Genomic DNA, 27,319 nt, shown 5'->3' on the forward strand with positions numbered 1-27,319 from the left:
GGCCAACTGCACCCAGTCACGGCTAGGGGCATCCATACCTTGGCGAAGGGGGTGCATGTCAACTTGCATCCAGGGCGAGCGATGGATAGACCTAGAAGGTTCCGAAGCGGGCATGTATTGTCTTTTTGGCGTTGTAGGTTTTCAGGTCGAGAAAAAGTCATGATAATTACTTCAAATTTTCCATCTCGAATCTGTTCTGAGGTGTGCTTGGTGAACCTGTCTAACATCTTTCATTCCACGCTTTTAAAACATGGGAGTACACATTACACTATTATCCATTCAGTTCAAATGTGATCTTTATGTATATTGATCTTGATATCGCTCATAGGCAAACCGATTGATGAGCAGGCAGTATCTGCCATGATGCTATCCAATTCATATGCTCATCACCAACTTTTAATACGCACTTGTATGTATATATATCACTAAACTACTGCCCACTCCTCTCTCCCACCAATCCTCCCAACTCCTCCCTTGCGCCGTGAATGTCCTCTACCCGGATACCGCTCCGGTCACACATCCCGCGGAAGATGCCCCCCTTCTTCCACAAGGCTAGCGGCGTGTCCAGCTCGGCGATGCGGCCGGCATCCATGACGCAGATGCGGTCGTAGCCGATGATGGTGCGCAGGCGATGGGCGATGCAGAGTAGTGTCTTGCCGTGGAAACCTGTCGCCATGGTGGCTTGGATCTTGTCGTCCGTCTCCATGTCGACCGAGGATGTTGCTTCGTCACACACGATGATCTGGGCACCACGGACGAGAGCACGGGCGAGAGCCATAAGCTGGCGCTGTCCGAGCGAGAAGTTGAGACCATCCTCTTCGACTGTCGTGTCGAGGTGGATGCGTGAGGGATCGTGGTTGCGTCGAGCTTCCTCGGGGGATGCAGCGTCGGCGGAGACGAGATCGGCTTGACGGAGAGCAGACCAGAGTTCGAGGTCGGTGTGTTCATGGAAGGGGTCGAGGTTGCTACGGACTGTTCCACGGAAGAGAGTTGGATCCTGTGGGATGATGGCGAGTCGAGAGCGTAGGTCGTGGAGACCGATTGTAGAGATGTCGAGGCCATCAATGGTGATCTTACCACCCGAGATCTCGACGAGTCGGAAGAGGGTGCTCATGATGGAACTCTTACCGGCACCAGTACGGCCGACGATACCAATACGCTCACCGCCCTGGACATGCATGGACAGTCCCGAGAGCACGAGCGGGAGACCGGCGCGGTATCGCATCTCGACATTGTCAAAGATGATCTCACCCTTTTCGGGCCACGACTTGCGGACTTCGACCGTGTGGAGAGGAGCCTCCTCCTCGAGCTCGGTGCCGTAGTAGTAGAGACGCTCCACGGCATTCATAGCGTTCTCGACCTCGGCGAGCTGGCGGACAGAGAACTGCATCATGCCGACGATGGATAGGATGTAACTGAGGACAAGACCGCCGGTGGAAGGGTTGATAGAGAATCGCGATGTGACGACGAGGATGGCAGTAACAAAGACCAAGAGAGTACCGATGAGATCAATGCGGATTGAGAGCCATCGCTGGTTGGCAAAGGTGATGTAGTAGGCACCGTTCATATCGTCGATGGACTGTCTTAGCTCTCGGATGAAGCGATCCTGAAGCCCATAGGCCCTGATGGAAGCAACGCCAGTGAGACCCTCGCCGAACTTGGCAAAAACGTGAGATCTCAGGACAGACTCGTATCGCTTCACCTCACGGGCCGAGGCACGGTAGTAGACGGCAGCCAGGACGAACGCGGTGTAGAGCGGCACAAGGGCGATGACAAAGTAGTAGTAGAAGGCGATGATGAGGATGAAGACGGACGTGATCATGCCCATGGTGAGGAAGAACATGCGGATGGCGTCTGAAAGGTTGTTGTCCATGACATCCACGTCACGCGAGAAGCGGTTGGTGATGCGGCCGAGGGGCGTCGTGTCGAAGAATGACATGGGAGCACGCAGAACTCGCGTCACGGCGATCCTGAGCATCACCTTACTAGACTTTGTGCCTAGAATCGACAACACAACAGAGAAGGCGAACATGAGGAGAGCCTGCGCGACACCAAGGGCGGCATAGATGGCGATGTACACACCCGTCGAGAGATCGTACTTATCAGAAGTCCAGTATGACAGCCACAGACTAGTCATGATGTTGGCACCCTGGGAGAGGATGAGCAGGAAGACGACAAGGGGAGCGTTGAAAAAGGTGCCTGAAGCCTTGACGTATGCACCGTAGACGGACCAAGGCACACTCGAGGTGGCCTTTTCCTCCTGGGTCATGAGCGCACCGCCCTTCTTCTTCTTGCTCTTTTTCTCGTCCTCAGTAGGCTCCTCCTGATCGGGCTTCTTGGCCTCCTCGCGCTTCTCCTCGATGGCGGTCGTCTCCATGAGGGCCTGGAACCCGCGGTGCTCCTTCATGAGCTTTTCAAACGTATCGACGGCTTGGATCTTGCCGTTTTCCATCCAGATGATGCGGTCACAGCGGCTAAGCACCCAGAGCTGGTGAGTGGCGAGGATACGGCACTTGTCCTTGAGTAGACCGAGGATGGCGTTGTCAAAGATGTGGCGGCCGACGTGGGCGTCGACGGCGCTTAGGGGATCATCCATGAGTACAATATCGGCGTCAAAGTAGATGGCTCGGGCGATGTTGAGACGCTGCTTCTGGCCTCCGGAAATGGTGATACCACGCTCGCCAATCTCGGTCTGATCTCCGTTAGGGAGCATGTCCAGATCGGCCTGGAGGGCACAACTATCGTTGAGGGTCAGTATATGGACACAGTAGGGTGGCTTGGCGGTTAAGACTTACGCTCGAACAACCTCATTATACCAATCCTTATCCAGGGGCTTTCCAAACACAATATTGTTCTGAAGTGTCGTGTTCTGAATCCAGGCATACTGAGGGCAAAAGGCTCTTGAGGCGCCAAAGGTCACATTACCCTCCGTCTTTCGCATGTCTCCAGCAAGGGCAGAGAGCAGCGAACTCTTGCCGCTACCAACCGATCCAATGACTGCAATGAGTTCGTTTCGCTTCACCTCAAAGTTGAGGTCGTGCAGCTTGAAGGGCTCTCGCTCCTCCACCAATGTGCTGGCCGTGTCGTCGCCTGAAGAGTCTACCTGAGGAGTCTTGGCGTTGGCGCCCTTCTTGTCCTTCTTGCCCTCCTCTGATTCATTCGAGTGAGTCTTTTCCCAGGTAAATGATGCTCCTTCCAGTCGGATCGCATCGTCGCCAGTCGTGTCAACCGTCATGTCCTCGAGCATCTCCTCTTGAAGCAAAAACTCCTGGATACGTTGCACGGATCCCCAAGCATCGACGACCTGACCAAGAACGAGGGGCAGCAAGTTGAGAGGGATTCGCAGAGAGTTGAACAAGGCCAAACTGCTGAAAACCTCGGCGGGCGAAAGTCCGTGATGGGTTAGAGAGTACGTTATGAAGGACAGCATGGAGGCGAAGATGGGCAGAGACATGCTCACGGCGTTGAGAGCATTTCGAATCGCGAGAAGAATCTGGATCGCGTAGATCTCCTTGTTCCTGAACTCGCCGAGGCGTTGAAGGAAGGCCTTTTCCCAGCCAAAGTACTTGACGAAGCGGACTGACTGCAAGATCTCCTGAGTGAGCGACACACGCTGATCCGTGATCTTGTTGATGGCCCGTCGACGGTGGAAGAGACTTCGAATCGCCTTAGTAAGGAAGGGCATTCCAATGACGAGCAGACCAAAACCAGCCAGGGCGCTGTAGGTGATGTTGACAAGGAGAAGGGCGAGGGTGACGAGACACAGGACGGGCGAAGTCCATGTCATGTGGAACAGAGCACAGGCCTGGTCGATTCGATAAGTATCGACACTCTGTAAGGCAGTGATGCGACCATTGCCCCAGCCGGTGCCATCAGAAGCGTCTGGCTTCCCCTTCTTAGCCTTCTTGGGCTTCTTCTCATCCTGTCCCTTCTCCTCGTTCTTTGCCCCTGGAGCGTCACCCTGAAGAGCACCGCCAGCCTTGGCTCGTCCGGAAATGACCATTGACTTCTCATAGATGAGTCCGATCAAGACACCTCGCGCCTGGCCGCCGACCGTCATACCCCTGTAGATGTAGTGGTTGGTTCCCAGACTCTGAGTGACTTGCATGAGCGTGATGCCAATAGCCAAACCGATACCTTTGCCAATATGAGGAGGAGGTCCGCCAGTCTTGTTCGCTTCATACGCATCGGCCGCGAACTGAATGAGATACCGGAGCGTAAAGGGACTGATGACCTGGATAATGCTGGTATAGAGCGCACAGATGCCGCCGATCCAAAACTCAATCTTGAACGTCTCGTGCATGGCCCAGAACAGAGGGTTCTTGTCACCCCTCTCAACCCTCTTCTGGAACGACTCCTTCATCTTCAGCGTCAGAGGCTCAACGGCTCGGTCTGGATTGACCGTCCAAATGTCGTTTTCCTCAAGGGGACGTCGATATCCGGCCTGTCTCAAGTCAGCTTTTCAGATCGTATCAGACGGGCCGCCCCGAACTCTGTGCTTAGCGGCTGATCACGATGCGACATTGCCAAAGTAAAAAACTTACCGTCATCAAAGGTGCCATCCATTGAAAGGTCAACATGCTGAAAAAACCGGCCTGGTATTCTCTGCTTGCCATTCGCTCTGGGGGCACGGGAGGTAATGAGCCCCATCGAAGGGGATTCAAGTTCTTGTGCCATGGTTTCTTCTCGGGGGGTCCAGGTTGTGTTGTTGCGCGTGTAGCTGTTGTTGCTGCAGAAGCAGCGGTTCTAACCTCCCGAAGTTCAGGGCCTCTTGACTCATCCTTGCTGGAATCATCGATTCGCTTTTCTTCATCAATATCCCTCTCTTCATTCTTGCCGATGCGATCCTCGTCAGAGTCGCCGGTCGGGTCAAGTTTCGTGGGTTCAAGAGCGGCAGCTTCAGCATCAGGTGCTTTGAGCTCCTTGTCCAGGGGGTCTGCCATATCCACGCAACACGAGACTGATGACGACTATGCGTGAACAGATCAAAGGTGAACTGTTACTCCCCAAGCACGACACTGCCCGCAGAGCAGCTCTTCCAATCGAGAAGAGTCACTTATATCCCGTCACTTAGACACTTGAAGGAATGGGCCATGAACGATAGATGTGGGTCGATTCAGGAAGAAGTTATTATCCAAGCCGCAGACTTAGTCGTCATATGGTATTAGCGACAGACAAGGGGCATGAGGATAAGAGAGTGGTCCAACTGGCTCTGTGGATATGCCAAGGAATAAGTGGGAGAGAGAAAGTCGAGGACAGGAAGAAGGATATGGAGGAACAAGAGAAGTCAACGACCAGGGGATTAGAAGAAGTATAGTCGAAATGTCAAGTCGTCAAAAGGGGGGGCGTGTGTGGGTGTGGGTAGAAACGAGGCGGATGCAACAATCCGCTGGTCAAAGTGCGATGGAAGCGAATTCCGAGATGGATTACAAAGCGGACTGCGACCTGAGGGACGAGAGCGGGCTCAACAAAGTCGGGATACGGCAATTGGCGAAGAGGCCTGATTCCGACGCCATTGGACGCGGAGATAAAGTCCAAAGGGCCGGGGTTGGGAGAGTCGGGATGTGGAGGAGGTCGATGACGGATGGATAAGTTGAAGGTGGGATAGCGACTGGGATGGTGAGTTTTGAGGTCTGGAACTCCAGAAACTATTCAGGAGAGAGCAATAGATCAGAGAAATGAACAAAGGAGGAGAAAGAGAGAAGAGACAGAGGAGACGAGCAAAGGTCATCATCAGGGCCTCATGCCAGACAAAACAACCACCAGCACCACCATCTCGGCTTTCGGACGACATCCTTGTCCCAAACTGCTATCCGCGTACAACACAGCTTGCAAAAGGTCAAGCAAATTTGCGGTTTGCGAAAACGAAAAAAATGGACTTGCAGCCTCCTCATTAGCCAGAACCGGTCGAGGGCTGTGTGGAGCTCTCCCGCGAAGCTACCAGGGCCGGGACATCCTGGTTGCCCGTGTTAGCAGGCCACATGGGAATGAGGGTGTCATGCTTGGTCATGTTAAAGGATGCGGTTGTATCGCAGAAACAGGCAGGACGAAGAGCTGTTGCCTGTCCCTCATGCGGGGGATCTGCTATCGTCACCAAGGCCTTAGCCATTCAGGATATGTCGGCTCGTCGGGGAGTGTGAATCGTCTCATCGCTTCCAATCCGCTTGGTAGGCAGACCTCGAACAGGGCTGAGAGCGGCGGGCCTGGTTCGAACTGAATGGTACCGAGGCCATGGCTTGCTTCTGGGGCCCAGACAAGACATCTGCATTACCAACCCAGTCTCGGCAGCGCCAAGCTGAGATTGAGTGGTGATTCAACATTGTACGGAGTAGGCAACTCTCTCACCGCGTCAATGCGAGTCCGGTGACTTCAACACGAGGTAACTCTCAGTAAACTCCATGACGAAAAGCCTCCGACACCCAACCACAAGCTCCGGCCCGCACGCGAGGGGAGAGCCTAGGCCAGGATGCAGGCGATCAATGGGAGAAGAAATGGGTTTGGCGCGTCTGCGTCTGATGCTCGGCTCCGAATCGGCAGGATGAGAAATCTAATCGACGGAGTTAGTCGGCAGGAATTAAGCACCGGTCGCCGGTCTCACGTGATGCGAACGACCTCCACATCCCGGCCCCACATTTTCCCGCCGCACCGATGGTCCGCAAAGAACTTCTCAAGCTGCAAGGCTGAGTTCAAGGCCCGTCATCAAATCCGCAGAATCGATCGGTGCGCGCGCATCAAAAGCTGACGACGACCCCCGCCGCTACCTGGCTCAATAAGCAAAGCAGTCGTCCGATACGGAGTCCGAGCTGCATTCGCATTCGTACTGCAAAGCTCAGCTAAGCAGCAACACATTGGTCGCAATGGCCCTCGACGAAGTCCCCCCGATTGCTATGCCAGGCAAAGTCCTAGGCCCGGTCACCAAGTTTGCGCCAGGCCCTGGCACCCACGTATACGAAGGCAATGTCGTCTCATCTTTGCTCGGCAAGGTCACCGTCACACAACCGGCCAAGGCAGCCGGTCCTGCCAAGCGACTGAACAAGATCACCGCCCCGACCACCGAAGAGCTTGCGACCGTCTCCGTGTCCCGCCACGGCCGTAAGCGCGAGGTCCTTCCCGATGTCGACAACATTGTACTTGCCCGTGTTCTGCGACTTATGCCTAAGCAGGCCATCGTGGTTATCCAGCAGGTCGGCGACACGGTGCTCGAGACTGAGTGGCAGGGCGTTATTCGAGTGCAGGATGTGAGGGCAACGGAGAAGGACAAGGTTAAGATTTATGAATCTTTTAAGCCGGGCGATATTGTCCGAGCCCAAGTGGTGAGTTTCTTGTCGGCTTGAAGTTGAGTTCTGGCTAATCAGTGTTAGATTTCCCTCGGTGACCAAGCAAACTACTATCTCTCGACAGCTTCCAACGAACTTGGTGTAGTCATGGCAATGAGTGAGGCGGGCAACGACATGGTTCCCTTGAGCTGGAAAGAGTATCAAGATCCTGAAACGGGCATAACCGAGCCCCGAAAGGTCGCAAAGCCCAGCTGAGCTTGCCGCCTTGTCACAGTGCCAGCCCTGAAGTCACTGGAATGTAACAAGCGCAACACGAAGGGGCTTGTCTCAGAATAATTTGCCCGAGATGCTTCACAGCCTTTTTTTCCCCTTGGACGTCAGGGGAAAATCGGGAAGGGGTCATTGAACGCAAGAGAGGGCGGTGAAAAAACTGCCTGATGGCGACCAAGTTCTGTGGATTGACTCGCCCGTCATCCCGTGGCGTAAAGCTTTTGGCAGAGCAACCAAGACCGGGTCAACGTTTACGATCTGGCCGATGCTCGGGATTCATGCCCCTGAAACTGTCAGATCTGGGCCATAGAGCCCTCGAGGAGTCTGTGATATTGGATGCCCTACATGCCATGTAGAACCATTGGATGTTGGTCTCAACTGCAAGATGCGCCAATGTGCGTCAAAGCCAAACAAGCTAATTAGAGATGGATAGAACAAAGAAGAATAAACGTTGAATTACCGCATGTGACCCATCAATTACCGCACTTGATCTAGATTCAACGTCCCATTCCTCGCGTGCTCGTAAAGTCTGGCGACTGAGGCGTGATTGGCCCTAGTGGCAGGTGATGATTTTCGTATCGGCCTACCGTTGGATTCCGGCTTCTAGTGAGCGATTCTAGGGCGGCGGCGCAATCCGGCTTGTGGCGGTTGAAAGTGACTTTGAAATATTGTTGATTTTGAATGAATGAGAATCAGTCAATCAATTGAATTAATTGCCCATGACACCGTGTCTATCCACTTGAAATGCCCTGCCACTCAAGATTCCATCTCAAAGAAACGCCATTTGTTTCAATAGGTCATCCCCTGCCACATCGGGGACCCTGATCAGCAACGTGCTAAGCTGTGCTAGGCTGTTAGTGACAGGCACGCGCCACTGAAGCTGCAGCTCAGCCGCCCAGGCTATCGCGTGTCTGGGGGGCGCTCAAAGCCACTGAACACGCAGACAGGGGAACCCCCAAAAATAGGGACAGGCTGTGGACGGGCCACTCGGGCACGGAACCTGTCTTGCCCGACTTATATTACTCCCTCGACATTTCCCGCCCTCACTGACGGGGAGTCTTTGCGATCAGCAATCTGTACCACGGCACTACACTACCTATACGTGCTCACGATATAATACCCCGATCTACGAATACTACGACCAATACCACGATATACACAGCCTTTTACATGCGCCAGCCATGTCCTCAACAATGGTCATGACCATGGCGGCACCGCCCATCGCTTCCGACGACTCCCCATGCTGCCCCGGCTGTGGCTACGCTCTTCCCCTCGATCACACCCAGGTCCAGCTCCTCGAGGCCCAGGCTCGCATCGTCGACCTCGAGAACCAGGTCCGCCTGCTCAACGAAAAGGCCTCGGCCGCCGTCGACCGGTGGGCAGACTACGAGGATGAGCTTACGAGACTCCGCTCCCAACTGGCCTCGTCCCCGACACAAAAACAACTTCCCGCCACACCCACGAATACTCGCATGTCCTTCCTCCAGAGCGGCACAAGTCGCCTCTCTGCTCTCCTATCCCCGCGAAAATCACATCCCGACCTTGGCAGTATCGAGACAAATCCCTCTCGCCCGCCCAACCAGCGATCTGCTAGTAGCGGGTCGCACCCCCAGCTACAACCTCCAACTTCCCCATCCGCTGAGGATCTGCTGGAGGCGCTGAGCCGAGAGCAGAATTTGCGCAAGGAGGCCGAGACTAAGGTCGCCGCCACGAGCCAGGAGGTGGAGGAGCTGAGCGCCGCCCTGTTCGAGCAGGCCAACGAGATGGTCGCCGAGGAGCGACGGGCACGTGCCAAGCTGGAGCAGCGGGTAGACGAGCTGGAGAGACGAGACATGGAGAAGCGGAGGAGGCTGGACAAGCTGGAGGGGGCCATGAATAGGATTGAGAGGGTGAGGCTGCTGCTCGCCGAGGCTGAGCAGGATGTTGAGTCGAGTAAGCAGACGGTCAAGGAGATCGAGGACCTTGAGAGGCAGCAGGAGGAGGAGAACAGGAGAATTGCCCAGCGGAGGACAGCTGGCTCGGTACCTGAAAGCATCAAAGTACCTGAAAGCGTCAAAGAGAACGGAGACGCAGATTCTACCCACACACACGAAACACAACAATGATGCCTAGGGGAGACGGGGCACTTTGACAGCTTGACACGGCTGTGAGGGCAATGCCTACGGAATCTTTTTTTAATATCGTGTCCTAACATCAAGGACGGGACTCGGGGGAAGGTTGGTTGGCCAAAGCCAGGCTGGCTGGGTGGCGTAATGAGGAATGGATCATGGTTTTTAAAGATGGCTGCGAAACACGGGATGGTTTACAGTGATTTTCTGGATACGGCGTTGGGCAGGAGCTGGAAAAGAAATCGGATAGGGAACGGCTTGTATGATTATCCACGGGAGAAGGCCGATATTTGCCTTGACTTACTTGAGCACTATATTAATACTTGACATTGTATTGCTACCTCTGAAGGAGATTGATGGTATCGTGATAACTGATAGCAAAGCATGGTAGCATTCCGGGCAGCCTATTACCCCTTGTGTAGGCTAACAACTCCTATGCATATCGACTTACCTACCCAGTTATAACCCACCTTCTACGGTTACAACTCCTCTTTGCATAGTTATAACTCAAGTTCTACGGTTATAACTCTTCTTTACATACTCATAACCCGTATTGCCCAGTTATAACTCATCTTCTCTAGTTATAACCACACATTGGGTCATAACCGCTCTTGTGTAGTTGTAACTCGCTACGATGTAAAATTCTTAGTGTATCATGGCCATTCCGGAACCATGGAACTGGTTTACTTGTCACACAGCCGTATAGACTATCATAAACTTAAACATGAACCGTCATCATAGCATCGTGGATCGTTGTGAATACCTCGTATTGAACAAATGCTATGTACTAACAAGAACCAGAAAGCTTCTGGGAAGAGACCAAACCTTTCGGTGAGCTAGGATGAATCCAAACTCCTCGGGATTTCTGCGCTGTCCTAAACATTGGCCGTCTCGGCTTGGCTGTGCAACATAATGGGCGTCATCGTACTAGAAACTCCTGTCGTGTCTCCATGCCCATGTCCAACTCTTACACAGAAACAAGAATCCCCCGCTCGTGACCATGCCGAGCACATTAGAAAAGTAGGTAAAAAAAGTGAGATATTACACCAATGTGCCTGAATGAACCAAGAAAGTTATCTCCAAGTGGTGCCCCTTTGAAAATGCCAACACCCTGACGCCGCTGAAAATGGATCGAGGAAGGCCCTCCTGTAACACCTGTGTTTTGGTGACCGAGAGCGATGGTGTGTGAACAGTCGCTCGCATGTACGCTTTTCTAAATTATCGAATACGCTGTGTCATGTCAACCTAGAACCGATTCATGCCGCCAGGTGAGCCACTGCCGTATGACGAATGCCTTCCACTGGAAGCAGGCATCTGTGGAGGTGGTAGGCTTGAGGGGTCGTCGGCTAGGAGGTCGTCGAGGAATGCGCTGGGGGCGCGCTGGCTTGGCGGCCGGTTCAGGTTCAAAGACGAGTTGCTGATGTCTCTCCGGGGGTTGACAGCTGGTGATTCGGGAGGAGTGGGGTTCAGGGTGTGGCGTGAAGGGTTTCCAAACTGGCCATGGGAGTCGGGACGCAGGTTGGTCAAGCTAATGGAGTGCTCATGGCTTCCACCAGGAGAACTGGTGCCTGCCGCATAGAAGCCCGAAGGCAGGAAGGCTGAGCCACGGTTTCCAGCGCCGCCATTGCCAGTTGCAGCAGCCGTGGGCGAGAAGAACAGGTTAGACGCGCTGGGGGTTGACGAGAGGACGGGCCCGCGGGTGGTACGTCGGACACCCCGGCCAGCTGAGAGAGACATGGTGGAACCAGTATCGGTGTACTTGTAGAATGGCGCTGGCGGAGCGGGAAAACCTTGCTTTGCGTTGGCATCGTGCTGGGCCTTGGCAGCTCGCTCAACAGATCGGTGAAGAAGAATGCCCACAATGAGTCGCCAGAGGAGAATGGCAGCGCCGAGGGCTCCAAGAATCGCGCCTACAGCAATGAAAACAGTTCCATCAGGAGCGCTCGAGTGCTGCATGAAAGGCGCGTTCTTGGTTGGCGGAACGGTCGCAGCCGGGTAGGTAGGGATGGGCTTGAGCTTTGTCAAAGTTGGCAATCCCGTCTCAACTGCATCCGAAATGGACTTGATCGATGTGATCTTGGACTGGATTGTGCTTGTCGGGTCGTCCTCAGTGGATGTAGGCTCCTCCTCCACGGTGGATGAAGGTTCCTCTTTGTCTTCGGTAGTTGAAGCCTTCTTGTCCTGTGTTGCTGTAGGCTTTGATTCCTCTTTAGTGCTCGCAGGCTCCTTCTCTTCGGTCGTTGACTGCGCGTTTTCCTCAGACTTGTTGTCTTGAGACTTGTTGTCAGTATTCGATTCTTTGGCGGATTCGGCGGCGGTCGCGCTGGGCTTGCTGGCTTCGCTATTCTTGTCGGCGTCCTTATTGTCGTCGTTCGTGTTGGTAGCTGCGGGAGCGGCGGCGGCACCGGAAGCGCCAGCAGCGCTTTCCTTATCCTTGTCGTCCTGAGCCATTACGATGGCGCCGAAAATCGAGACCGAAGTGAAGGCCGAGAGCAAGAGCTCTGGCCTGGGCAGATAGTTGGCAGGCCGCATAGTGGGCTGCTACGTGGGATGTCTTCTTAGGCGAGTATTGGAAAGAATGAAATATGAGGTGTCGAGAGTTGAATGCTGTTGAGTGTTTGAGTCGGCGCTGGATGTCCAGTCGATTCGCGCTGAGGATACGAGAAGCAGTCCCTCGAGACTCGAAAGGGCGACCGAGTCAAGTTGCGTATGGCCGAGGCGCTGAGGAATGCTGGAGGGATATCGAAGTCAAGGTGGGTTACGATTCGACGTGCCGCTGTGAAGCAGACAGGGCTATGCGAGACAACGACGTATTATCTTCCCTTTCGGACCCAAGAAGAGGGCGACGGCGTGCTGGACGTGTCGTCGGGTATGTGGGATGAGGGATGAATCGCGTCAATAACCCTGGCAGGGGGGCCACGAGAATGAGGGAGATGAGAAGCGAGAGGTGGGCAAATTAGCGGATCGAGGGGCCGTGAAAGTGGTTTCCAACAGGCCGAGAAAGAATACAAGAAAAGATGAAGAGAGACAAAAAAGAATGTATGTGGGCTGGCGAATGGGTATGCGTAACCAAGCGAATGGGTGAGACGCCTCTACCAAGGCCGCGTTAGCATTGTTTGACCGAGAAAAGATTGAGATGAAGTGATGGGATGGGGATGAATGGATGGATGGAGGAGCAGAAGCGAGAAGGAAACGGGGTCGCACGACATAGGCAGGCCAGGGACTAGGATTGGGGCTGTACCTTTCTTCCTTCCTCCTTCCCTTCCAGATGCCTGTCCAATTCTGGGCCGAGCGTTTGAGTGGGAGGAGGACGCGAGCATCAAAGGGGAGTAGCGCAACTGAAAGAGCAGCGGCCACTGCTTGAACGGGCCTAGATCGATTGATCATCTGGGGGTTTTATTCGTCAGCTCTCATTGAACTCCGCGTAAATCCAATGCGCGAACCTGTGAGGTTCAGGGGTGCCACCTTCGCAGCAACGCCATCCGCGCTCTGTTCTGTTGCGAATCCGCCTGATTTACAGCGCCTACGGACAGGGCTACGAATTATCGCGCCGTCCCTACCTCCCCAAAGCAGCCAGCCGCCAAGTTCCGTCGTGGTGGTCAGCTCTCAGCACCTTCAGCGCTTCTCAGCCGCCCTCGTGGCTGGCTTAGCCCACCTATTCCACCGCTTCTTTCGGCGCAGCCCGCCTGGTTGCTGGGGAAAGCAACCACAGGAGCGTCTTGGTTTACACACACCAACCTATGAGAGTTATCCCTCAACACCCGTTGCCTGGTTTACTTGTCGAGATCAACAACCACAATTGCCTTCTGATCCTGGCTCCCCTCACTATGTGTTCCCGACAACCAGACGTCCGGGAGTGGCGTGGCTTTCTGTAGCTTTCCATGTTGACGCGGCAGGTTGCAGCTAGAGCCGTTGAGCGCACGTAACGACGCAACGCAACGCACAAGCAAGATTCAGCAACGGCTATTGACAGCGGAGGCTGCATAAACCGAAACCTTCTGCAGATGCCTGTCATGAGGTATCAAGCACGTCACAAAACGACCTGCAGGGTTTTCATCAGTCAACCTGTGAATGTATTTTTAGCCAGCTTAGAGTGCAAAATAGACTCTGTGAACGACAAGATGGGATTGCTGACGCATGTCAAGTCAAAAATATCACTGGTCACTCAATTCTCCATCCATGTGCCAGCTCACATTTCAGGGTCCGGTTCGATCGACCTCGCACCGGCCAGCGGGGTAACTGACATGGCTCTCCTTGACTTCTCGTGTCTCCGCGTGAGCCGCTTTGTTGATGATTTGTGTTTTGCAGGAGACCCAAGGCCCCCACGTTGCCCTCACCACGCCTGGTGTCTCTGCAGCATTGAAGAGTGCACGGGCCATGCCCATGACGGACAGCGCACGTGACCTTCTGTCGGCGCTACAGCAAGGCCGGTCCCATGCGCGAGCCTCGTCATTGTCAGCCTCCAGTTCCGAGCATCGCCAACGAAGCATCATCGGCTGAACACGACCTACATCCCGAATCCACCTGTGAATCCTCGAGGCCCCTACGGGAACCTGCACCGATCAATCCGGACCCCCGCGATCAACACCTAGCCGTCAATATGGAGGAGGAGCGTCTCTGGAAGTTCAGAAAGCCTGAGTGGCTCAACAGCGTCTGGGCCCGTAACGCTGGTGTCTACGCTGCCGGAGCTATTGTACGTTGGTCCCGTGAAGCATAATGGGTGTTGTGCCCGCGATACTTTCATCAGCCTCGGCCTACACGTCGCGATACCCGCCCGCGCCGCTGCGCTCTTTCATGAGTTCCGGACCGCAAGGCTAACCACGTCCTGCCAGTTCTCCGTCGCATTCTACGTCATGCTCGACTCTGCCGTCTGGTCCAAGTCGCCCAAGAACGGCTCCGACGTCCATGTCAAGTTTGTCGACTGGCTGCCCTTTATCTTTTCCAGCCTGGGCATGCTCATCATCAACTCGGTCGAGAAGCAGCGCCTTAGCGCCGACTCCTTCAGCTATAGTGGATCCGGTGTCGCCTGGAAGGCTCGCGTTGTCCTCTTCCTAGGCTTCGCGGCTCTTGCTGGTGGAATGGCTGGTGGTGTCACTGTCTTTGTTCTCAAGTTTGTCGTTCCTAGCGTTGCCATGCCTGCGCTGGGCATGGGTATCGAGAACGTGGTTAGCAACGCTCTGGTTGGCGTCAGGTAAGTTTCACTCTGGTCGAGGTTTCTATGTTGCTAACCCCTCGCAGCTCTGTTGTTCTTTGGGTGAGCCAGAACATGGAGGACGAGTACTCGTACAACCTTTCTCTGTAAACACAGCCAGACAAGATTAGATGGAAAGAACGAGGGCCGTGTGGATGTCAGGGCGCATTGATGGGTTGAGCTACATTCCTAAGGATGGCTCTCGGTGTACGAATAAGAGCAGTTTCTCAAAGTATGAATGTGGAAGAATGAGCTGCAACGACGGGTATCACGGATAGGTGATGGCGGTCATGATCTGGGCACGAAGATTTTGGACCAAGAGATTATAGTTATTGGGAATTCATCGACTACCGTCGATTTACAGATTTAGGAGCTCGGTTTATAAGCGTTGTCAGGATTAGCATGAGTTTAGAGTTCGTTATGCACAACTGACAGCCTGTCAGGTTTGACGCTGGGTGAATGGAGTTGAATGGGCTACAGTGACATTCCATAGTATCAAAGGCCCGAATCGGAAGACAATTGAATGCTAGATGAACAAGAGATTGTCTGAATGCACTTGCTTCGACTCGAGGACTCGGCGGTTACCCAACTTCACTAGAGCAGAGCGTACCCCGGCGCATCCCCACACAAAGTCAACACACATAGAACCCGCATCTGACTACACATCACCTCTTGGACAACATAACAAACACAAAAGTCCTACATTCTGCATAATATTCACTCACACGTCATGTCTGACCGCTCACGCGCAGCAACAAACGGCAACGGCGTTTCGCGTACGCGGAATGGCACATCATCCTCTGCATCTGCATCAGTCCGTCGCAATCTGTTCCAGAGCCAGTTGACCCGGCGACCTACCGCAGGCTCGTCGTCCACGTCGGCCGAGACGCTGCACCTCGACGTCGACGTCCTGTCAGACACCTCTGAGATTGTCGTTCGTGACAAGCACGGCGAGATTGAGCTTGGAGACCCGCCGACACCGATGCTTGAGGACGATGATGATGTGCCGCTGGATCACCGGCAGGAAACTGAGAGTATGCTATTTACTTGCGACAGATTTGATGATTGAGGCTAACACTGACGGCAGAGGAGAGACAGCGACTGGCTGAAGCCGTCAAGCATCATCAGATTAATCGAAATACAGTCCCAGAGCAACCAGAAGGTACGCCAGCTCACCCCCAATCGTCACACCATGTGGCTCACCTCGCGTGCAGAACTCCTCGAAGCTGTCAAGACGAGTTTGAGAGCAAAAGTTGCGGCCCTCGCCGAAGACAATTGGATGTTTGAACCCGAAGAACAGCCACGCGGATAACCAAGTCTTTTTTTCACCGACCTTGCAACGCCTGCTGTCTATGGATGTTTCTCTAAAGACTCTATGGTACACAAACCGTCCACGAAAACCAACCCTCATCTAGTCCAGGCCCTCAGCAGCGGGAGCATCTGGCCGTTGCGTGACCTGTCTCCGCTTCGGCTGCTCCTGACCGCCGGCTCCGCCAAAGAAGCCACTCATCATATCCATTAGAGGGTTGCTCTGTCGGGGCTTAGCCAGACCAAAGTACATCTCCCCAACCATCTCGAGCGCCTCGCCCCACGTCCCGGCCTCGTTGATCTGCGTCGCGTACTTGGACACGAGCGCCCGGAAGAGCTCAGGCGCACCCCGTTGGACGGCAAGAAGGAGGAAGCCCAGGAAGTTGAGGAGAGGGATGCTGGGGAAGATGCGGATATCACCGGCGGCGCTCGACACGTCCTGGACGCCGATATTCGGGTTGTCGCTGGAGAGTGCGCTGGTAAAGATACGGTAGCAAGTGTTGGCAGCGCGGACGTTGCCAATAAGGAGGTAGGGGAGAACGGCACGACCAGCGAAAAGGGCTGCCGTGTGAGGCTCGCCCTCCTTGTACCACGTATACTCCATCTTTGTCAGAACCTCGGGCGAATCCTTGGTACCCAATATCAAATGTTTCTCCGCCTCGTACGTCTCATGTTCCTCGGCGTAGAGCGATCCGGCAACGTGATGAAGTTCTGGGTCTCCGGCGGGATACTCGCCGAACTTGGCTGACCACCTATTCGTCCGTCAGACATACTTGTTATCATCCAGAATACCGTAGCACTCACGCAATAATCTCGCCGACAAACTTCTTCCTCGTAGGCTCCTCGGCATCGAACAGCCGTAGGCACGTAAGCAGTCTCCCCTTGGAAGTAGCATCGGGCTTCAGTTCCGCCTGCTTGTAGACATCGACCAGCATGATGCACAGATCGCCTCCGCTGCCGCCCTGGCCGGCGCGAAGCAACGCCTGAGCCACATTCGAGAGGATATCGATGGCGGCGGGCCAGTTGGACGTCTTGATGTAGCGGGAGGCGGCGACACGGGTCTGCTGCTGAGCCTCGTAGTAGTCGCCCTCTTCGATCTTGGCCTGTAGCCGGGCTACTATGCGGTCGACCTTGCTAGCCATAGTGGGCGGTTCTTGAGGTGCGGGGCGGAGAGGAAGGCGGGAGGGTTGGTGATAATAATGGCGGGTGACGTCGCAGAAGGTGAGGCAGAGTGAAGCTTGGTGTGTCCAACGGAACTGGTGGAGGGGTTGACCAGCAGCCTACCTAAGAGCTAGGGTACCCCACATGGCTCGGTAGGCGTTCCACTTTCTGCGGGTCGTATATGATGTGGGTCTGTGACTTTCGCCTCCAAAATTGGCATGGTTGCGTCGCAAACGACGCGTCGATGGTGTAGTGGTAACATTCTGGCTTCCCATGCCTGAGCCGCGGGTTCGATTCCCGCTCGTCGCATTGCTCTATTTTTGCTTTTTTTCTGATTTTATTTTGCTCAAATATGTCGAAAATGGTGCTGTTGAACTTTTGATCGCTCCATGAACCATTGTGTCGACGTCGTCACTCCTTAAGGTGGAGCAACAGTTAGTGGGTATCCCGCCGCCCCACACGTGGCGCAACGCTTGGCTGACTAAGGCTAGGATCACGTGTATCACGGTACACTCCAAAAACAGACGCTCATTGCGAATTGGACCAATCAGCGCTGCCATTCTCACTCAAGCTGCTGGCTGGAACACCCATACGGGTTGTTCGTTTGTCGCTGGCAATTGACGAGTGATAATGAACCAGTGAAGGATTTACAGAAGTGTCTTCGTTCCAAATACCGCGTAAGTGCTTGGAGAATCGCAACGAGTTAGACAGGACGGCTGTAAGAGCAGTGCCATCTTGGTACTCAACCGAGAAGAGACGGCGACTGGTCAACTGGTACGCACTTTTGGAACCCCGATCTATTGGGAGGTCGCCGAGCCTCTTTCTTCTCCTGCGTGAACTGTTTGCCCGCTATCACTGCTGTTACTCTCTTTGTTGTCCCCTTGGCCCAGACTTGTGATCGAGGGAGGTCGCCTTAGGTAAGAACATTCACCGGTGCCTGCAAATGATCATAAAATCATGAGCATAATCTTACGTGAATAGATAGATATGTCTCTTCATCATTTAACACTGTATAGACACGCGCGGTACAAGATCGGGGTCATTTAAAAAACCTTCCACAACTGTCAATCTCCCTTTGTACGGTGCAGGACCACTCACGCTTGCAATGAAAACTACTCAACCACTGTACCAACTAAACTAAACTTCTAACAAGCACCTGCTGGTTTATCCTTTCCACACAAACTCCTGCTTTACTTGAGACATCAGAAGTCGAAGGGCCATGCCGTAGTCACCTCCATTTGGCGTCCTTAGCAAAGTGTGGATGTGGAACTTGGCCGGCTCTTTGTTGGTGAGGAAAACCCCCGAGTGGTGGTCAAATTCTATGACGACCACGGGGCTCTGGATGCGATAGTAGAATGGGTCATGCTCTGCCCAGCCTCCAATCCAGCAGAAGTAGGTTTCGCGAAACCATGACTTGATCTGGTCGAGTCGGTTCTGACGTGCTTTCTGTGGGAGGTAGAGAAGATACTCCTTGCTGATGGCCAGGATAATATCCTGCTGCGCTGGTGTCATGTCGGCTACTAGAATTCCCTCGTATGGAACGATACGATTGTCCCGGTAGGCGCCGCAAAGGTGTCTCTGATCGTCGTGATTCCAACGTCCCTCGGGCATCTTGGGGTCTTTCATGAGCGTGAATATCTGTGCTTTCTCCTTCTTCTCAGTCGAAAGACTAGTCATCAATTCTAGCCCCAGGCGCTCTTCGGTCTGTAGGATGCGTGTTCCCTTATATGGGCCTTCATCGATGAGATTGGGCTCGGCTCCAGTAAACCAGGGTGAGACGACAATCTGGGTTTTGTAAAGCAGAATGTTGAGGCAGAGATGGTGGCCGTAGAATGAGAAGCCCCAAGGTTTCTCAGTGCCAGGTTCACCAAAGAGGACAAAGTTGTAGGACCACTCATTCATGATGACCGGGACCTTGACAAGTTCACCTAGGAAGCCGTTGATGCGCATGGCTCCCAACGCCTTTTGGTATCCCTCAGGGGAAAGTGTTAGTTCTAAAATCCGCATGACCGCGGTGCGTTGCTCAGAAGAGACTTCATCGAGCCGAATGCCCTTGTCGCTGAGAAGAAACTCGGGATTGGACCAAGTGCGCCATTCGGGCGAGTCAATGTGATACCATGTCTTTTGGCGCTGCTTTTCATCAAGAAGTTGAACAAGCCCGTTCGCGGCATGGACGATATCTTTGATAGGAATACCGTCGTCTTGTAGGCCAAAGATTCCATGTCGAACATTGCCTGAATTGTGTTAGTTGACATGAGACGTTGGCAAAGCTGTCACCTGCCGTCATTTGTGACCCCTTTGAATGGCTCCTTGAATAACTCCAACCAGTGGCAGTAAAGAGCATGAAGCCATGGCGGTTGCTTGTTCTCTTTGAACGCTTTGGCGTATTCGTAAACATCTTGCTTCTGCATGGTTGTAAAGCGGGGGATGGTCAGATCCGGCAGATGTTCACGGAAGCTGCGGGCATCTTTGGGCGAGGAAGATTGGGATGCCATGACTGCTGTTAGACTCGTGATGATGATATATGGTAATTGTGTCGCTTCAGTTGGAGTTTAGATGAAAGAGAGAAGTGAGCTGAGGAGTAGTCAATGTCAACCTCGGGATATAGATAGCCGGAGCTCTTGCATGGACTTCTCGCCGGGTGCAATAACTAGGATAGACGGAAGACATATGGATGCCAATTGGTCAGCATAAGGAGCATCCCGGGCCCCAGAGAAGCACGGAAGGACACACAGTTAATCTAATTAGTATATAATTCCGAGGCCAATCTGGTTATACGGTTTGAATCAGCGCTGGTCTAGTGGCCCGAGACTCGATGCCGGTCACCCCCGAAACGTCCCCCGCATTTCCGGCCCCGCATTCCGATTGTCGGTGTAAGTGGTGCCGAAACCGGCATTGCTACAGGGCGCTTATTACAACTGACCCATGCATATCTAGATTTCGTCATTTAAGAGCTTGCAGTCCCCGTATCTCGGACTATTTTTCTTTTGAAACCTTTGGAGTTGATATCACAGACCTTAATCATGGCAGCAGCAGCTCTCCAGCGTGAGTCTCCTCTTGTGGTAGCTATCACCTTCTAACATCAACAGGCCTCGTGCGCTTCGTGCCTAAATCTAATCCTTCCAAGATTCTTATCGGTCAGCCCGCAGACAAGGACATTGATGTCGGCGCTGCGCTGCGTAAAGGCCGTGAGGTTGCCGTGAATGTCTGGTCAGGCTCTTCTGTTCTGGCGCCTGGAGATTCAACCGGCGCTACTGAGACCATTGAGCGTGTGCTTTCACCCCTTGCACAAAGCGAGGTTGGCACCGTTCGATGCATTGGCTTGAACGTATGTATTCCCGTCATACTTGAAGTTGAAGTCATAAGTTAATTGCCTCACCTCAGTATCGGAAACATGCCGCCGAGGTTGGCGTTGAACCTCCAACAATCCCAACAGTTTTCATGTACGTGACGTCTTGACCACTCTCATCAGAGCTGACATTTGCGCAGGAAACCCAGCACAACCATACTTGATCCCTGGCCAGCTCGGGGAATCATCCCCAGTGTCACCCAGGTTGACAACTCTGGCGACTACGAAGCAGAGCTGGCTGTGGTCATTGGCAAGGCAGCTAAGAACGTCAGCGAAGCGGATGCTCTAGACTATGTCCTCGGATACACTGCTGCCAACGACGTGTCTAGCCGTACTCAGCAGCTTAACCAGTCCCAATGGTCCTTTTCTAAGAGCTTTGATGGAGCCTGCCCGCTGGGTGAGTACTTTTTTGACGAGCAATGAGAACTTGACTAACTCTTTGAAGGCCCTACACTTGCCCTCAAGTCTTCGATTCCTGATCCTTCCAAACTGTACCTGCGGGGCATCAAGAACAATGAGGTCGTTCAAGAAAGCGGTATCGAGTAAGTTCCCCCAACGCCAATATGACACACATTGTTAACCAGGTTTCAGCGACCTGATCTTCAGCATCCCCCAAATCGTCAGCTGGCTATCTCAGAGCACGACACTGCCTCCAGGAACTGTCATCATCACTGGAACCCCTGCCGGCGTAGGAATGGGAAGGACGCCCAAGGATTCACTAAAGGGAGGCGATGAGTTTTCGGTGGAGATTCTGCCTCATATTGGTACGCTTACAAATGTCTTTGAGAACGAAAAAGATGGGCATATCGCGAGGTTGTAAGAGTGGTAGAGGTATGTCTCAGGTGTTGCGCGGGGCTGGTGGCAGGCTGCATAATGTGTCCCAAAGCTTGGCTATATGCAAACAAGGTAGACCTAGAAACACGCGTATTGAATCGAGCATCTGAATGACCTTGAGGACTCTCGTGTGATTGGAAGCACATCATGAACTCGTACAAGGAGGGTTTATACACCACGGAGAATAAGCAATCAATCCTCTGCCAGTATTTCTGAATGCGGTTGCATGACAGAACTCAGTCCTGAATAAGCTATCATCTATCATCCGTCAGCGTGAGCACTAATGTGCCATTTCGTCATAATTGCTAAGGACGAGGTGCCCAGCCATGCGCCGTATCACCTCGCCTTTTGGCTGGTGATATAAGAAGCCAGCGCATCACGAACGGCTGCTGCTGTGAAGACGATGAATGCTATGTGTGAGCCTCATTGACCGTTCCGTATCCTGCACAAAATGTCGAGCTCGTCCCAAATCCCTGAGACAATGAGGGCGTTGAGATTAGTAGAGGTAAGGTGCTCATCAACCAGCTTCTTGATATCCAATTCATAGAGCACAGTACAACAAAGACTATCAACTTCACGACAATGTCCCAGTCCCGACTCCAGGTCCAAGCGAAGTTCTAATCCGCGTTTCCGCCTCTGGCTTCTGCCACACAGATCTCATGGTATACCATGGAATAAGCCAAGAACCGCTGCCCTTTATCGGCTCCCACGAACCAGCGGGCACAATAGTCAGTCTCGGGCCCGATGTTCCAGACAGTTGGCATGTAGGAGATCGTGTGGGCGTCACCAACTTTCAAAAGCCATGCGATGCTTGTATGGGCTGTACATGGACCAAGAAGACTATCAAATCGCTGGATCCTCGCTTCTGCGAAAACAGGACCATGTGTGGCATCACTCGGGCCAACGGTGGTTTCGCCGAGTATATGACTGCTTCACATGATGCTGTTGTCCACTTGCCAGATGCTGTGTCTTTTGAACAGGCCGCCCCTTTAATGTGTGCCGGTGTAAGTTCACTTCACCGGGATCCAAGTCACTGTGCTAACAACCCCAGGCAACCGTTTGGCACGCCATTAACCAGGCCGAGCTACAAAAGGGGCAATCGGTAGCAATCATCGGCGTAGGCGGTCTCGGAGTCTTAGGCGTGCAGTTTGCAAAAGCCCAAGGCTACCGTGTGGTAGCCGTCGACAAGCACGAAATCGGACTGAAACTCGCCTCAGAAGTTCCAGCTCATCTCAAGCCCGATCTCATCGTCAACTTCGACAACGAAGACACAGTCCAAAAGATCTCAGACTTTACAGATGGCCTAGGTTTGAATGCTGCCATCGTCTGTACTGGCGATGATGCTGCAAACGATTGGGCAGCCCAACGTCTACAACCAAGGGGAGTCTGTGTGGCTGTTGGCTTCCCTGAGGGGGGGTTCAAATTTGATCCCATGAACCTCATGTTCAAGGAGATTGTAGTCAAGGGAACTATTTTCTGCAGCATGGACGAGGTCAGGGGCATGATGGATGCCGTTGTTGAGCATGGGGTTCTCAGCCACTTGACTTTGATACCCATGGAGGAAGCAGAGGACATACCGACCAAAGTAGCCGCGCATACTTTCACAGGTCGACCCGTTGTGACGATTGGAAATGAAGGTCAAAGTTGACCAATAGGCTAAAAAACGGTTGAGGGAATAGTTTCGTCCTCTTTGTTGTGCAGTGTCTCCCTAGCTTCGTTGCAGCTTTGAGGCACAAACATCCTGTCCCATCCCTTGGATATCTTCATTAGTCTGTTGCTTCTCTTAAGGTCACAAGTGCTCCATGGCCAATGATCTATGAACAAACAAGTTCATGAATGCCGTATTTCCATTGATCGTATACACAACGCCGTCAGTCAATGCGACTGCCAAGTCCAGGCTCCGGATGTAGTACATGCAACAATCCTTCCTTCTCACGTAGCATTTGCAGATGCTTCCCACTGCCCTCATCATTACATAACCCTCTTTAAAGGTTCCAGGCATTACCCGACGATCGTCGACCCTTCTCATACAGCCACTTGCTGTTCAGTCCAACACTCGTTCGCTTGCCTCCTGACGGGCTAGGAGAGGTAGGGTCAGAGAACGGAATGGTTGTGGAGCTGGCGCCAAATTGGCTCGCAGACCCGATAGAAGACCTCCTCCCGTTTCCAAAGTTCACACTCTTCTGGAAAAGAGGGCTTCCCAGTGGTGAGCCGGTCGACCCCTGGAGAGCAGGGCTACCCCGACCAGAGAGAGGTGAGCTGGTGTAGCTTCCCCGACTTCCAACAGAGCCAGCTATGGAGGGCGTGCGCGAGTATCGAGGCGGCGTACTAAACTGAGCATCGGGAGTCGGCGCGGCCGAGGAAGGCTCGAGGCCCAGCAGGGAGCGCTGAGCGGCTGTGAGGGGGATGTCGGAGAGATCGTCTTTCGGTCGGATCAAGGGGAGGCACGCGATGCCAATATTGATGAATGGGATGAGCTGGAGAATAAACCACGCCCAGCTCAGGTATATCCTGAAGGAGGTGGGAACGCTATAGGTTCAAGTCAGCTACAGTCAAGCCAGGGAGTTGTCAGGCAACCAACGCTTTAGAACCAATGTTTAGTCTAGCGAGAAGCTGCGCGGACCAAAAGCCTAGCAGCGCGATAACATTGTAGGCTATTTGGCGCACATTCTTCTCAGAAAAGGTGGTCGCATTGCGTCGCCTGGTGATTTCATCCAGTCGCGGGTGACGCCAAGTTCCGGGGCTGTCAGTCACAGGAGGGCCGCCGATGGTGGTCGTCTTGACAGGAGTGGCCATGATGAGGTAGGAGGGAGATTGGCAGAAGCAGCAAAGCTTGGAGTGTTTTGCGCGGGTGGTTCAACAAGCTTGATCGTGGATCTGATAGCGACCGTGATGCTCCCGAGGATAGTTCAGACAGTCAGCTCAGAACAATAAAACTGCCAGACGCACTTTCGTGTAGTGTACCTATTGGTTAGTATCCTCTTGATCCAGGCCGAGGCCGTTGTGAGGCCGGTTGCTCCCTTGTTCGTGGGCTTTGTTGACGTTGCTTGCTCAAAGAGAGTTGAGGGTGAACGGGCTCCCCGTTAAGGAAAACACGACAGAGAGCGACTGGCCTGGGCTAGCTTGGCTGTTGCAGCGACCAGCACGGGCCTTCACGCGCCACAGGTGCATTGTCACCTGCAGGCACTGGAAGGTTAAGCCACAGGGACCCAGTCACCAGCCACACGAGCTTCAGTGAATCACCGCGGTGGTCCTGACGCGCTTCAGCGCTCGCTGTGGCAGAGGCAGGCGCATCCGTGGTGCTAACTAAGGCGAGGCCCGAGGACAGGAGCTGCCAACTTCGCTTCTCCTTCTCACCACGTCAAGGGCTGAAAACCTCGCCCGAGCATAATCACAATCGCCCTCACCTCGCAAACGCCCTCGACGCGCAATCGACGATAAATTCATCGACGAGCCTCGCCTTTTCTACATCGTCGACTATTTCACCAACAACAAATTGCAGTTCGCGATGCGACGTTAGCCCCAACGAGACTCCCTTCAGCCTCATCTACCACCACCACTTTTCTCTCCATCATCGACCACCTTCCCCTCCTTCATCATGGCAGCATCGCCTGCCTCCCTCGCCGCCACGTCGGAGATGGACCCTCCAAGCTCCCCTGCTCATCCAGAGAGCAAGTCCTTCGTGTCTCGCGCAATGACCGAGGATGACGACACTCAGATGGCCAATGCCACTCCTGAACCGCAGGAAAAGTCCTCGCGCTCCAAGGGCAAAGGATCGCAGAATAAGGATACTGGGAATCAACCGCAAATCGGCAAGATCCGCCACTTGAAGAAGGAGGATGGCGAGCCTCTGTGGAGAGCCGACATTCAATACGACTTCCTCAAGGCCGTTTTTGACAATGAGCAAGCCGTCTTCACCAATTCGTACGAACCGGAGCGCCTCGGCAAACAGAACTTTGCCGATCTCTACATCGATACCATGTCCCGCAGCTCCAAGACCAGCAAGGTCCTTCGCGACAAGCTCCTTAGTGATAGAGAAGCCGCTAAGGGCATGGCCATGGTCTGCCTCCTCGTCAACATGGGCCGCATGAACACGACTCTCAACTGTGGGTGATGCACCGCCACCTGTACTTGCACCATGCTAATTCGCCTCCAGTCTTCCCGAAATGAGAGCTCAGCTCCGTACCTACCATGCCATTCCCTCCCTCCAGGCCCACCAGGATCCCCACGCCTATAAGCAACTCCAGGATGCGCCTCGCCTCAAGTCAATTCTAAAGGGTGGAGCGGAAGATCGCGACGAGCCCGGGACGCTTGATAAGATCAAGCAAAGAGACATCCCTCGCACAAACCCTGTCAACCTCATCTTCGTCATGTGCAACACAGCACAGAAGGTCGCTGAGTTACATTTCCCTCGCCAGCGCGAATTCCATGATCTCATCATGAAGACTCACTACACCAGTGAGTCACGAGCAAAGGCCTTTCTTTGGCTCATGTGGTTCTACCTTGAGTCCGATTTTACAGAGGAGGGTTGCGAAGAGAACCCTTTCGGCCCCGGTGTTGATTACGGCTTGGATGTCGCGAACCAAGGTGTGCCTCGACTAACACAAATGACGCCCGCTGAACAGGCAAAGGAGAACGTAGACACTGAGGAGGAGATGGAGTTCGGTCGGGCCAAACAGAAGATGCGCGCTAAGATCCTGGAGATGGATCAGGCCTATCTCAACGAGAGAGAAACCAAGCGAGGCAAAATGCGACCATCGTTTGCCGACGATGGGCCTGCGATACTTCCACGTATCAGACCTTCGAAGCACGAATCTGATATGGATAGTACCAGGTCAACGCCACCACCTCGAGCACTGGGTCGCGCCCTTAACTCTGGCCGGAGAGGTGCCCCACTGAAGTACCAGATATTTGAAGGCTCGTCACCGGCGCATCATGCCAACGAAGGTGTTGTCGCTCGAAAACCTCGTCCGCCGACAGCACACCAACTCGCTGTGGAACGAAATCGAAGCCAAAGGGTCGAGTATATACTTGATCGTGGTCTTCGCCGCCAACATCACAAGAGTCGTAAGTCGAGGCGCAAGGATGGTGCAATCTTCCGAGCATATCGACGACTTCAAGAGGTGGATGACCCCTTTGAAGACAGCGACGATGAGAATTCAGCTCCTCAAAACTTGGCCTACGGAGACAAGACGCCAGGACCGTTCCGCGAGAAGGGTGTGGGAGGGCTGTGCCTCCTATCCAAGGAAGAGGATGATTTCGGCGAGGAAGTCAGCGCCTATGCCGCCGCTTTGAGGCGATCAACACGACGTCTGTCTCGTTGGGCCCCTCGAGCAGCAGAGCTAGGAGTGATCCCTACCATCAAGCGACCCAAGCCAAAGAAGGCTGAGGACGATGACAAGGATGGAAATGGCGACGACCACGAAGATGGCAAGGGGCATGACGGCACCAACGGTGATGCCAATGGCGATGTGACTCTTGGTGACATGACACTCGGTGATATTACAGTGGGAGATGCCACAGTAGGAGATATCACAGTAGGGGACATGACAGCAGGAGATGTCACGATGGGCGATGTCACTATGGATGATGTCGAAGACCAGACAGTTCTCCATGAGGATGAGGAACGGGCTGACGACGACGCCGATGACGCTGACCGTACGGAGGTCATGGGTGACTCGGATATGGACTAAGCAGTGATGAACGAGAGGGAGGGAGTTTACCACGTGTAGCACTATAAAGACGGACTCAAACGGGACATGTTTGCAGGGACGGATACGGAATCAGGAGTTTATGCTTTGTTTGCTTGATGCGTCTATTA

The 27,319-nt window shown here is 53.6% G+C and overlaps 11 protein-coding genes across 11 annotated transcripts; 6 read left to right on the forward strand and 5 right to left on the reverse strand.

Annotated features, from left to right (window-relative positions):
• Nucleotides 1–430: 430 nt before the first annotated feature.
• Nucleotides 431–6,010, reverse strand: MRS44_012572 (uncharacterized protein; the record flags this gene model as incomplete). Its single annotated transcript, XM_046270912.2, has 5 exons — nt 431–2,738; nt 2,796–4,444; nt 4,545–4,970; nt 5,431–5,648; nt 5,905–6,010. 5 exons carry the CDS (start codon nt 6,008–6,010, stop codon nt 431–433), a joined length of 4,707 nt encoding a protein of 1,568 aa, XP_046132977.2.
• An 847-nt stretch (nt 6,011–6,857) lies between these two features.
• On the forward strand, nt 6,858–7,532 carry MRS44_012573 (uncharacterized protein; the record flags this gene model as incomplete). The annotated part of the gene is made up of 2 exons (XM_046269434.2): nt 6,858–7,313; nt 7,362–7,532. The coding sequence occupies 2 exons, from the start codon at nt 6,858–6,860 to the stop codon at nt 7,530–7,532; spliced, it is 627 nt and encodes a 208-aa protein (XP_046132976.2).
• Nucleotides 7,533–8,728: 1,196 nt separating this feature from the next.
• Nucleotides 8,729–9,652, forward strand: MRS44_012574 (uncharacterized protein; the record flags this gene model as incomplete). The annotated part of the gene is made up of 1 exon (XM_046276108.2): nt 8,729–9,652. One exon carries the CDS (start codon nt 8,729–8,731, stop codon nt 9,650–9,652), a length of 924 nt encoding a protein of 307 aa, XP_046132975.2.
• Nucleotides 9,653–10,900: 1,248 nt separating this feature from the next.
• Nucleotides 10,901–12,187, reverse strand: MRS44_012575 (uncharacterized protein; the record flags this gene model as incomplete). Its single annotated transcript, XM_046269433.2, has 1 exon — nt 10,901–12,187. One exon carries the CDS (start codon nt 12,185–12,187, stop codon nt 10,901–10,903), a length of 1,287 nt encoding a protein of 428 aa, XP_046132974.2.
• A 2,068-nt stretch (nt 12,188–14,255) lies between these two features.
• Nucleotides 14,256–14,957, forward strand: MRS44_012576 (uncharacterized protein; the record flags this gene model as incomplete). Its single annotated transcript, XM_046281121.1, has 3 exons — nt 14,256–14,348; nt 14,488–14,846; nt 14,894–14,957. 3 exons carry the CDS (start codon nt 14,256–14,258, stop codon nt 14,955–14,957), a joined length of 516 nt encoding a protein of 171 aa, XP_046132973.1.
• Nucleotides 14,958–15,576: 619 nt separating this feature from the next.
• Nucleotides 15,577–16,158, forward strand: MRS44_012577 (uncharacterized protein; the record flags this gene model as incomplete). The annotated part of the gene is made up of 3 exons (XM_046269432.2): nt 15,577–15,880; nt 15,934–16,008; nt 16,061–16,158. The coding sequence occupies 3 exons, from the start codon at nt 15,577–15,579 to the stop codon at nt 16,156–16,158; spliced, it is 477 nt and encodes a 158-aa protein (XP_046132972.1).
• A 99-nt stretch (nt 16,159–16,257) lies between these two features.
• Nucleotides 16,258–17,296, reverse strand: MRS44_012578 (uncharacterized protein; the record flags this gene model as incomplete). Its single annotated transcript, XM_046269431.2, has 2 exons — nt 16,258–16,906; nt 16,959–17,296. The coding sequence occupies 2 exons, from the start codon at nt 17,294–17,296 to the stop codon at nt 16,258–16,260; spliced, it is 987 nt and encodes a 328-aa protein (XP_046132971.2).
• Nucleotides 17,297–18,479: 1,183 nt separating this feature from the next.
• MRS44_012579 (uncharacterized protein) lies at nt 18,480–19,713 on the reverse strand (the record flags this gene model as incomplete). The annotated part of the gene is made up of 2 exons (XM_065618842.1): nt 18,480–19,549; nt 19,641–19,713. The coding sequence occupies 2 exons, from the start codon at nt 19,711–19,713 to the stop codon at nt 18,480–18,482; spliced, it is 1,143 nt and encodes a 380-aa protein (XP_065474914.1).
• Nucleotides 19,714–20,338: 625 nt separating this feature from the next.
• MRS44_012580 (uncharacterized protein) lies at nt 20,339–23,146 on the forward strand (the record flags this gene model as incomplete). Its single annotated transcript, XM_065618843.1, has 8 exons — nt 20,339–20,360; nt 20,405–20,643; nt 20,700–20,758; nt 20,805–21,061; nt 21,110–21,206; nt 21,256–21,480; nt 22,046–22,502; nt 22,550–23,146. 8 exons carry the CDS (start codon nt 20,339–20,341, stop codon nt 23,144–23,146), a joined length of 1,953 nt encoding a protein of 650 aa, XP_065474915.1.
• A 337-nt stretch (nt 23,147–23,483) lies between these two features.
• MRS44_012581 (uncharacterized protein) lies at nt 23,484–24,294 on the reverse strand (the record flags this gene model as incomplete). The annotated part of the gene is made up of 2 exons (XM_065618844.1): nt 23,484–24,027; nt 24,122–24,294. The coding sequence occupies 2 exons, from the start codon at nt 24,292–24,294 to the stop codon at nt 23,484–23,486; spliced, it is 717 nt and encodes a 238-aa protein (XP_065474916.1).
• Nucleotides 24,295–25,096: 802 nt separating this feature from the next.
• MRS44_012582 (uncharacterized protein) lies at nt 25,097–27,191 on the forward strand (the record flags this gene model as incomplete). The annotated part of the gene is made up of 2 exons (XM_065618845.1): nt 25,097–25,608; nt 25,655–27,191. 2 exons carry the CDS (start codon nt 25,097–25,099, stop codon nt 27,189–27,191), a joined length of 2,049 nt encoding a protein of 682 aa, XP_065474917.1.
• Between the last annotated feature and the right edge of the window lie 128 nt (nt 27,192–27,319).

The sequence above is a fragment of the Fusarium solani genome (genome assembly GCF_023522795.1).
Source record: "Fusarium solani strain SB1 chromosome Unknown bctg00000008, whole genome shotgun sequence".
NCBI classification, from domain to species: Eukaryota; Fungi; Ascomycota; class Sordariomycetes; order Hypocreales; family Nectriaceae; genus Fusarium; species Fusarium solani.